This window comes from Dermacentor albipictus, unplaced genomic scaffold, assembly GCF_038994185.2.
Source record: "Dermacentor albipictus isolate Rhodes 1998 colony unplaced genomic scaffold, USDA_Dalb.pri_finalv2 scaffold_46, whole genome shotgun sequence".
NCBI lineage: Eukaryota > Metazoa > Arthropoda > Arachnida > Ixodida > Ixodidae > Dermacentor > Dermacentor albipictus.
This window is the reverse complement of record NW_027225600.1, coordinates 768559-780035: the sequence shown is the minus strand read 5'-3', so window position 1 is coordinate 780035 and position 11477 is coordinate 768559. Positions and strand designations below refer to the sequence as shown.

At 45.0% G+C, this 11477-nt stretch overlaps 1 protein-coding gene across 1 annotated transcript; it reads right to left on the bottom strand.

Annotated features, from left to right (window-relative positions):
- Positions 1-7546: 7546 nt before the first annotated feature.
- On the bottom strand, positions 7547-10646 carry LOC139052955 (uncharacterized). The gene is made up of 3 exons (XM_070530101.1): positions 10544-10646; positions 8992-10278; positions 7547-7611 (listed from the first exon to the last, which is right to left on the bottom strand). The coding sequence occupies exons 1-3, from the start codon at positions 10644-10646 to the stop codon at positions 7547-7549; spliced, it is 1455 nt and encodes a 484-aa protein (XP_070386202.1).
- Positions 10647-11477: the final 831 nt, after the last annotated feature.

Genomic DNA, 11477 nt, shown 5'->3' with positions numbered 1-11477 from the left:
CTGGTTACCCGAGCCACGTGCTTGTGTCAGTCGCAGAAGGACTGCTTAAGAAGGCGCAGAAAGCAGTTCGGAGCAGGTGCACATTTCGAGCACTGACATGAACAAAAGAAAGGTTGCCGTAATCCCCTACACACACGGATTCTCCCATAGAATAAAGAAGATTGCTGGAAGGAGCGGCATTAACGTTGTGTTTTCGGCACCTAATAAATTGGTCAGCCTCTGTAAAACCACAAGGCCGGAAAGAATCCCACGTAGCGCATGCGAAAAAGAACATAAAAACAAATTAGTTGATTGCATCGCCGGCGTGGTATACCGTATTCCTCTCAGCTGTGGACAATCCTACATCGGTCAAACAGGTAGATGCATAAATGACAGGCTACGAGAACATAGTAACAAAGTTAACAACGTGGCCGCTGACGGCTTTCTTGCCATCCATTGCCAGAGATGCAAGTGCAGAACAAGATTTAACGAAACAGTGATCATGAGTAAAAGCAGGTGTGAAATGACGCGCTTGATAATAGAAGCCAGACACATAGCAACATTCGGCGATGCATGCGTCAGTAAAACTTCCATTTCATTATCATCAAAAGAGCTGAATTATCTTTGTTCGCGTTGAACGTGTACATGTCTTTGAATAACTGAATCAAAAAACTGCCTACGTGTGGTTCCCAGTTTATATCTTTTCTTGATTTTTCCAAAAATGTTACACGTGGTGTATGATGGGTCGAGGGTGTATATATAGCGACGAGAACGAGAAATAAACCTGTTGTTGAAAGTAGCGCTGTGTGTGTCTGATGTGCCTTCTTTTGTCCTTGTCAAGCTTGCGCTATAACAAAATAACAATTTGTCCTATTTTCAACAATCCAACTTGTCATCTTTTGCAAGGTTTGCTTATGCACCGCATAGGTCACAACCTTAATGTCATGTAATCTTTATGCATTACACTGTTCACAAACCATACCGAAATGCAAACGGCAGTTAATGTAGATGCACGCTGCGAGACATCAACGCAGTGACGTTTGTTGAGCAAGGAATGGTGCGAGGTGTATGCAGATAAATGAATGACGTGCTTATGTACTTATTTATATACCTCGCAGGCTGCAAGGTTGTAGTATTATGCAAGGGGGAATAAAAAAGTTGTTACAGAAGGAAGAAGGGCACAACATTAAGAAAAAAAACAGCAAAAGAAGCAGTACCACTACATTGCACCTACTAGCCCAACGTGTTTTACTGGCACAACATTATACAATACTTAACAAACAATAACAGAAAAAGTTACTGCCCATGCACCCTGTACAGACGGTAAACCAGCGAAGCTGAAATGTGCAGCCCCGGTTTTTATCACTGGGTTAATTCCAATGGCTTATTCAAGTCTTTCTATATTATTGGTTATGTCTGTGTTTCCTAATGAGGTTATGCACATGTTTGGCTTGGGTTTATCACATTGTTTATTTGGAATGCCGCACATTGCACTTTGCAAGATCACCATCTTCGAAAGTGCAATGAGCAGTGGTTCATTGTGTTAATCCAGGTGGTCCGTCGAAGTCTTTCTGAATTATGTTACGCATTTGTGTTTTGTAATGCGTTAATCATAATGTTTATGACTCAGTTATGCACTGTAGTTACCAAGTGACACACCGGGGCTGCACATTTCATTTAATTAAATACAGGGACACATTTTTGAACCTATAGGGAAGTCTGAGAGAGACTTTTGCACGCGCGCTCTGCTGCTAGAGAGAAACGACGTCACTATCGGTGTAGCCAATGGCCCGCCACACCTTTGCTGCAAGATAATTATGACATCATGATCTTGTCTTAACCCCGTCCCACTCTGTGTCCCTTCCTTGCAATAATGCGTAGATAAATGTTTATGTGTTAAATGCATAAGCATTTCTATGTCTACCCAACAAGAAATGTCTCCGTCCCTCATGTAAGACGAACAATGGCTCACAACCCCCGAAACAATGGCTCATACCCCTACGCTAGGGTTCTTGTGATCGGACCATGAGTGTTTCGCCTAGGCATATACAGCTTCACTCTAAAAAGAATGAACACCGTTCTGCTAGATACCAAGATAATCTCATGAGGTGTAGTAACAAATGAAAGTTTATTGACCATGCCGAGTAAATGCTGGTCGACAAGCAATAAATCAGATTTACACAAAAAGCAGAAGCAAGATCTGATCCGTGTCCATACAGATCCCAACAGGAAATGCATCCATCTCTGAAAGTGTAACAGCGGCCATGCTGACACAAGATTCTCCCAGTGTATTTGCATCTACAGCATCCATAATTTCTCTAGGCAGCCGATCTCCACAGAATGCTAGCTTCCTCTACAATGCACTCTCCACATCTGAGCGTGCATTGTAGAGGAAGAAGCTAGCGTTCTGTGCAGATCGGCTGCCTAGAGAAATTACGGAAGCTGTAGATCTAAAAATGCTGGGTTAATCTTGTCACCACGGCCGCCGTTAGAAATGGATGCATTTCCCGTCAGGAAATGCACATGAATTTTTGCTTCTCCTTTTTGTGTATGTTCAGTCTATTGCTTGTCAGCGAGCATTTACTCGGTGTGTACATAAAACTTTTGATTGTTAGATCATCGCGGTTTTCTTGTTTGTCCTATGTGTTCTTTGGTGCCATTTGCAGCCAGGCTATTCGTTTTTTTTTTAGACTGCAGCAACTCACTTTAATAGCCCTCATGATACCTTATAAAATCTTTTATTTGGCCAATGTAGCAAGAATTTACAGTGTGAAGCAGTAAGAACAGGGTATGCTAACTTCTAATTAAAAGGTTTATTGTGAAAATGCAGTGATCTATAAAGGTTACCACAAAGTAGTACAGCAATAAAACCTGATTAAGACTAGTGCTTGATGAAACCAAACATAAAAGCAGGAAAGGGGGAAAATACATATAGATATACAAGTCCAGGGAAAAAAAAACAGTGATCACCAAGTGTGCAAGTGGCTACCTGCCAGGAAACTCATTTTTTCCCAATGGCATGGAACTGGAAGAATGTGCTTGCATTGCATAAGCAAACTGTCAGCCTGTCTATTGGAATAACAACAGTGTTTCTTGAAAGGTGCTGGCATGCAGGATTGGCAATTGTAATTATTTTTTCCTGCACTTGGAATTTTTCTCTATTTTCTTTCTGTAGCATTTTTATTTATGTTTGGGTGCATCAAGCACCAATTTTTATCTATCCTTCAATGATGTCTTTCTTTTTCTGGGGAAAACTCGGGGGAGGCAGGAGATGGAAATTCAAGACGATGAGCAACATGAGAAAAAGGTGAAAGTAGGAGCCAACGTTTCCACACGTGGACCTTGAAGAAAACAAGTCCACTTGTCGAAACGTTGGCTCCTGCTTTCACCTTGTTCTCGTTTTGCTCATCGCCCTTTTACAACTCGCCACATTTTGACAAATGAACCTCAGTTGAAAGTTAGTCCTCATCCATATCTAGTGTCATCCTGTTGATACTGCTTCATGCTATGCACTCTTGCAACATTTGTGTGTGTGTGTGTGCACACGTGTGGATTTGGATGCGAGATCGGGCCCTTGGGCAGAGGTATCATTCTTTTCCTGTGCAGCCTTATGAATTCATTAACTATACTGCAACAGAAATGCGATGGACAGGAATGAAGGGAACACACAGAGCGCTTCGTTCTTGTGTGTTGTCTATCTGTTGCACTTTAGTTAATAATAAATACACACAAACTCATATAGTTTTCAGTTATTATGTCAGGCTTATAAGCCTGCTTGTGTCCTGGAATATCTGCATGGCTATGTATCCTGTAATTTAATTTCTGGCCATGTGCTGGCAAGTCGCGTGTTAATCTCCTGATTTTCCTGACAATCTTGTGTGATGTGCAGGCCCAGACAGTTTCTGGTGAATCCATGCAGGGTGTTGTGCAGGGTGTAATCTGCATTACAAGTGCTGCTTTGATTGCTTTCCGTTCAGCTTTTCTAGGTGTAGGATGACCTGGAATGGTACTCACTTATATGGGTTTAGTTTTATGTAGTGTCATACTACTGTTACACTGCTATTGCCAGATCAGTGTACTATATGTGCCTTATGTTTGCTTGTATCTTCATGACTAGCAACCTCCTCTGTGTGTTTGGCAGTTGCATATAGTCTCCTGGCCTAATTGTTTGCCGCCATATTCCATGGTATGGGCCTGTTGTGTTTCAAGTTCAGGTACTCCCGAGGTTGTGTTTCTGAAGGGAGGGGTAGTCGTCTTTGCATCTCATATGCTAGCTGGCATAGTATCTTGCGATGAGGTTCTGAGCTCTTGAGACAAAGAATTTGTGCTGCAGGCTGCAACTCTACTCTGTCTAGGTGCTTGTTCGTTAGCTCTTTCTCATAGAGGTCTTCAAGCATGGTACAGTTGGAAAGACCTGTTATTACTACCCGATGCCTGTATTCGATAAGTTGTCTTTTTTGTGTGCTGCTGGTAATTCATACCGTACCATACCTTGGACACAAGCACAGCATCTGCTATTTTCTATAGTATACGCTCGCTCACCCCCGTTATTTCGAGATTATTCTTTTCACCAGGTGTGGAAGTTGCGTCCAGGCATTGCATAATTGTTTCACCCACATGCTGGCTCTGCCGTCATGGGCTTACACTAGCTGAGGATTTGTGGATGTTGACTTGCGGGCATATTTGTCCAGCTATGTGGATCACAATGTGCAATCTGGGGTAGTTCTTGATTCTAGTCTTTCTCTTTTTCTGACGTCGATATGAGCTGACTTATCAGAAAGCGAGAGGCCAGACTAGCCAAGAAAATCTGCAGTGTTGTCGAGGGCTTGTTGCATCATTTTTGATTTCTGTATAAGATAGCTTTCCCACAGACTGTAATACACCATAGGCTGTAGTGTTTCTTGTAGTATGCCCGTGTTATTGAGTGAGCATAATCAACAAAAAGAAAAAATATTTTGCAGAAATTTTTCAGCAATAGAGGGAAAACCCCAGGCAGGAAACTGGAAGTGGGCTTCACCCCAATGAAGCCACCTAGCTTTATTTTCAATTTGTTTAGACAGCTCTTATCATATGTGAACCAGAGGTGCCCATTTCATTTGCTTTACATCAGATGTGCGACACCAATGCAGCTGCATACGTTGCATTGGCCTGTCTCCTCTGAACTTGCTTGCACAAGACAGTGAGTCGCGTGCCAAACTTCTTCTTCCTCGTCCAGTGTTCCTGCTCTAAACCAACAAATGACGCTTGCTGCTTGTCATTCAGTGTTGGCCGAAGACATTTAGCTAGAAACTTCGTACTCGATACTTAAACTCGACAAGAAAAAAATTCTTCTTTGGTGTGTTGCCTGTAGGCAACACTCGTCAATAAAGGGTTAAAAGCCTCTTCACTCTGTTCATTTTTTCATAAGCGGTATTACACAATGTCCTGCAATAAAGTTTCTGCTGCTTATGGCCCACTCATATCTGCCAGAAGGGACAACTCTTGAAAAAGGTTTTCTTTGTGCTATGTGTGCGACGTAGTATGAGCATTCATGCCTTGACATTTATACATCTGTAGAACCAGCTTCTTGACAGAGTACTTGCTATACCTGATCATGCTTACTTGTGCAGTGCTGTTGAACAATACATATTGATGCAATGAATATTTACACACTTGAATTATCACGAAAGATGGTTGTTTTACAATTCTGCGCTTTGCTTTCTATTGGTGTTAGATTTTGCATAAGCATGCCCCCCGTGCAATAGCATTTTGAAGTGTAAGGGTTCAATAAAAGGTGATGAACTAAATCTAAGTGCAAGAAGAGCTTTTTTTCGCAGCTATGACTCCCATCGAAATGTGACTTCCATGGCTGGCAAATCAATCCCTCGCCTTGTGTTAGCAGCAGAATGCTATAGCCACAGTGCCAGGTGAACAAATTGAAGAACAATATTTCTGTCTATAATTTTTTTTCTTGCCTGTATGTAAGTAAAGTCTGGAATAAGTTTGTCATTGCAAAAAAGCCCAGTTTGTGTTCTTTTATTGAATAAACCACATATTGTGTATAGTTGAAATGCAGAAATTTGTTCTAAAATCCTCAGGTGATATATGTTCTTGCAAGTAGCATGGTATTTCATTACTTATAAAGATAGTAATCGCAGCAGATATCGTTATATGGGTTTACACACTAATATATGTGATCACAAACTTATTAGAAACTTACTAGAAACATGTAAGGCATGAATGTTTCTGCACACTTGATCAGCTGTGAACGTGCAAGAACTGCTTGTACTGGCTGACTTCACTGCACAGTTTTGATTTACTTTTCTTCAGCGTGTCGTTTTATACTGTTTTATCCCCACAAGAACAGGCCGTTTGTCTGCTTTTCGCATTGTTGCACGAGTTCTACATAATTGTGCAGGAGGGTACGTTGTCACTGTATTTACTTAATCTACTAGCTGTGCAGTTAATTACCTACCTTGCAGAGCAAGTGTTCATACAGATGCAGTAAGGATACAAAGTCCGCAACATAGTCAATGTTTATTGGTTTCTCTGCAAAAAAAAAAAAAATTCTCCAAAGAAGAGGTGCAACTAAACGTGCATGTAATATTTTATTCAAGCCACGGATTTAATGCTATCGTAGCAAATTCATTACGATAGCCTACACTTTTGCTCTGTCAAATTTAATAAGAGGCAAGATAAGCATTCAAGATGCATCGGGAAATTCGTGCTTGAAAACCGACAAGAAAATGCAACTGAACGGTACCGCGTTCAGAGCAACGTTGAAACTTCGGGTACTTTGCTGTCTTGTCATTTGTCCTTGCCGAGGTTGAAATAATTCAAGCTGCTCCGTAAGCGCGATTTTTGCATGCTATTCAACAAATCATTGTAGCGACCTCGTCGTCTGCTGGGGATCGCACACCTCCTAGCACTGACAACTCGCAAAGGCGTACGAAGCAAACGTGAAAATGCACTTCATTTGCTGTGCAGAGTGTCAACAAACGCGTAGAAATCGGAGAATGCAATCTGCGGTACAAGTTTTTTATTCTCCATTCGCGTACGTACCGAATTCGACGATCCACGTCTCCGCATATTGCACTTGTCGATCGAGACGCCATTTTCCAAAACAAACCAGCGAAATAGCTCCTTTGGCAGCTCTCCGCGCAATTTCGACGGAAAATCGCAGCGATCGGTGCGACGGTGCGACTGTGCGACCAACCGGTTGGTCGCAGCCGAAAATCGGGGGGTCGGCACTGCGACTGCGATTTTCATCGCAAACGACGGAAATCGCACTTCCGGTGCGACGAAAATCGCATCATGTGAAACAGGCTATAGCCGCTGGGACTTCTCCTAGCGGCGTGTCCCAGCTTGAGCCTGTGCTCTCGCAGCGACGTGCTACAGGCGCCCCTGACTGCATTTTCCGCCCTTGGTGCGGGACCCTTTTGGTTCCCCGCCGCCGCGGGACCGGACATTTGTGCAGTGTCGGGTGCCGCCGAATACAATAAACTGTTTCCGTCAACTCGGTGCAATACTGTGTTCTTGCGTGCGTCGCTCGGTAGCCCCTTGTGGTCTGAGCTCGCGCGCAGCGGCGCTAGAGGCTGAAGGCTGACGCGGCCCTGTGGCTCGCTAAGCTCGAAACCGCGGTGGTCGGTATTCCTGTGAGATACGAAGACCCCACATAGTGGATGAAAAGACTGCTTGCCAAAGGTGGGGAACGATCCCACGTGTTCGCATTACGCGTGCGATGCTCTAACCAAGTGAGCTACCACGGCGCCGTTTTCTCATCCACTTTCTTGTGTATTTATATTTTACTACTAGAACTAACTACTACTACTACTACTACTACTACTACTAGAGCTAGATCGTTCCCCACCTGCGGCAAGTTGTTTTTTTTCATCCACTTTCATTGCCATTAATTTATAATTTCTTTAATTCAATTGGTAAGTACAAGTACTTTCCACTATGTTGTCTTTGGTGAATTTGTTTGTTTTCTTCTCATGATATGATTATTAAAAATCGCGCCCCTCGGTTAATCCCCTATCTTCTCGTTCATTACTGCTTCTGTTTGTAGGATAAGAGTTCATGCTGTATTTGCATACTATCAGAGTACAGAAAGACGAGAACAATGTTAATTTATTGTTTTAGAAAAAAATTGGCACTTGGATTGACCAGAAATTATTAAAAGGTACGTACTGCCTTAATAAATATTACTGACGAAAAGACATCTGGATGAAAAATACAATGACCTAATTCAGCTACAACTTGTTTATGAAGGCAAATCCATGCAGTCAAACTGCTTTTAGTGGTGATGTTTGAGCTGGTAGGATGTCAGAAAGGTGATAGATGTCTTAAGCAGAATAGTCCGACAGCTATTATAGTGAATCAGGACATCAACTGGAGCTCTCCTTCACTTGCACACCACAGCAAGCGCCGCACACACAGATCAGTTGGAAAGGCAGTTGCTCTTCGTGCGTGTGTTGGCAACCTGGTTCCTGCATAACAGAAGGGGTTGGTAATATACATACAATGATGTTAAAAAATGTCCATGAAAACTGGCTTAGGTACTGTATTCGTTTTCTTTAGTTTACATTTCGTATTAATACATTCGCTTAAGACTTTTGTGTTCTAGAGCGCGATCTTTTTTACGTTAATGAGCTCATACTGTTTTTATTTATTTTTATTTGCAAAGAAACATTTATTTTTCAGCTGGTCTGCTGCTTGCGCAGCCAGACCGACATATAACGATCTAACACTTACATAATGAACCCTATAGAGAGCTGGGATGTTCGTAATAAAGATGTGCGAGATGCATCTACCGCTTGCTGGCAATGTTTGTATTAGGAGCTGTCACTACACTGCTACACCTTCTTTTATCGCAATAAAAAATAATGTGATGTACAAAAACTCCAGTCTGTTGTATTGTTATTCTGGCTCTTTTATTGAAACAAAACACTACATTCACCATTATATACGTGCATGTAAATGTGCATGCATGTAAATGTGCATGCATGTGAGCCCTTGGTGCCGCGGGCTCACTCTCCATAGCCTCGGTTGCGGGGGTAGAGGGGTTAGTGGTAGGCTGTTTTGACTGCGATTCCAGGAGCGCAATTTTCTTGAGCAGCATCTCAATTTGACGCTCGAGAGCTGCTATCTTGTCTTGCTCGGCACTGCGTGCCGCAGGGGAGGAGGAGGAGGCTGCCCTGCCCGTACCGCTCACCTGTGTTCCGTGTTTCACGGCGTTGGCCCAGGCCCTGGCCTCGCCACGTGGTGGCGACGTCGACAGCTTTCCAGTGCCGCCGTGTGATGGCGGCTGTGTCAATGGTCCCTTGCCGGCTCCTCCAGTAGGTGGCGCCGGCTTCTCGGTGTTGCTGGTGCTGCTGTCGTCCCGGCTCGGTGACTCACCGGGGAGGCCAAGATGGCGGCTCTTCTTCTTGGCCGCCATTTTACTCTTTCTCCCGCCCTTTGGGGCGACCATCTTGTATGTGCGGAATTTTGCCGCACACTCCTGCGAGCTTGTGGCGTGTCCACCGCCACAAACAGAGCACCGCGAAACACACTCGTGAGGGGCCCGCACCCCCTCCACAAGCGGGGCTTGTTGCCCGCAGAGTCCGCATGTGTCCTGCTGCGTGTTGGGACAAGCATCCGCTCGGTGGCCGACAGCCCCGCACAGGCCGCAGGCCGGGATTGTCCGGTAGTAGGTTTGCACTGGGACGAGCATGTTCTCATAGTGCACAAAACGCGGTTTCTCCTTCCCGGCGAAGGTTACCCGTGCTTTGTTGGAGGAGCCGAATTTCTTCACCTCAACGATGGTTCCTGCTCTCCATTGCACCTGCTGCCGAAGCGATTCAGTGGTGTCAGAGTTGCTGATGACGATGACGCCGTGGCAGGCATCGCCTCCGTCTTGTCTAAGGTATCCGTGGAGCGGAATCGCCCCACTCTCGGTGTTGATTGAGAAGTCCCCGAGGAGCTGATCTGCCGCCGCCGGGTTCGGGGTGTTGGTCAATATCAGGTTTTGTTCACGGGACGGCAGAACCGTAACAGACCTTGCCACCTCAGGCCCGAGGTAGGCCGTAATGGCGGCACCGTAGCGGTTCTCCGAAGAGGCTTCGTGCAGCGACACATGTTCGCGTGGCTTGAGCACGACCACGAAGTCGTCAGGGCCCGGCTTTGGAAATGGGCGAGGCTTCCAGTTGGTAAGGGCCTTGCCTTTGCTTCCCGCAGCGCACGCGGCAGGAGGCTGCGTCTTGCCGGCCGGTGTGCCGGAGGCCGGGGCGGCGGTGGACGCCGCCGTCTTGGCTTGAACGAGCGAGCGGCGCGCGACCGCTTCATTGAGAGATTAGTGCCGAAATGTCGGAATAGGAGGGGAGTTTTGATCTTCTGATGTTGAAACCGTCATCGAGGCCATGGCGTCGGGATCGTAACCCCTCAGGAATGACGCGGGAGCCAATCATTTTACTTCGGTAAGCCGGTTCCACGCCGCCGGACGTCGGCGTCGCCGTGTGACCTAACGGCGTCGCCCACGTAGGCGGGTGTAATTCGGTCGTAAAATCTTCAAAAGTGGTCCCACCTGGTGAACATTAGTACCCACGTGGTCCAGACGGTTTGCTGCGTCGATTGATGTTGGTCTTGTAGGCGTGCAGAAGATTGAGCTGTGACTCCAACCGAAAATCGACGGAGCCGATACGCCACATGTCTTTCGCCGTCGCGCGCTAGCAGCGTCCTCGGCATGTGTCTACTGCAGCAAAAATCCGGAGATAACTTGGCATAACGCGAAGGTATTCACTCACCGAGACCAGTGGGTAACGCCCACTTTCCAGGAGCGCTGGGAAGCGGATAGAAGCGTTCACAGCTTGGTCAACAGTCGTTAAAAGCAAGAGATGTTAAGAGCTAGGGAAGAACGCAGGGAAGAGATTGATAGGACCGGATCCGTTAAAGGCATAGGTTACAAGGTAGATAGAGAAGTTTTAAGGAAGAAAGAAAAGAATTAAGGAGATGCAGGTAAGAATCTGCTGTTTTATAGGTGACTATTTGTTACCGCTCTGTTTCAAATGGTACGACAATAAATCATCATCATGCCGGCCTCTACTAGCTCCAACTGGTGACGCTGGCACTAGTGACTGCCGCGTTTATTTTCTCTCTCGGCGTACATGAGAATGTTAATTGTTCAAGCAGGCGCACGCGCGTAATGCGGAAGATGTCGGCTTGCGGCTCACATCTGCGGCAAGTTGTCGTTATTCGTACACTTTGATTTTCGTTTACCATTTCTGCATTTCAATTAAACGTAACAACTAATTTCTGGTGTGCTTTCTCGTGGCTTCATTGTCTACTTTCTTCATATGGTTGCAACAGATCGCGACCCTCAGATCTCCTCATTCTTTTCGCTCATTTCATTAATTAGAATTTCTTAAATACACAAAGGAATACTGAATCAGGTTAAACTAACGAATAATAATTATTAAACCTTTTATTTCATTAATTTTGCGGTGAGAAGTAGGTTACCAGAATAGAACGTGGGCGACCAA

Excerpts from the sequence above, each read along its gene's own strand:
- LOC139052955 (XM_070530101.1), bottom strand. The coding sequence starts at position 10,646 with ATGTGGCGTATCGGCTCCGTCGATTTTCGGTTGGAGTCACAGCTCAAT. Across the intron at positions 10,279-10,543 it reads CAGCAAACCGTCTGGACCAC|CGGTCGCGCGCCGCTCGCTC; the intron begins GTGGGTACTAAT and ends CTCTCAATGAAG. Across the intron at positions 7,612-8,991 it reads CGCAACCGAGGCTATGGAGA|GAATACCGACCACCGCGGTT; the intron begins GTGAGCCCGCGG and ends CGTATCTCACAG.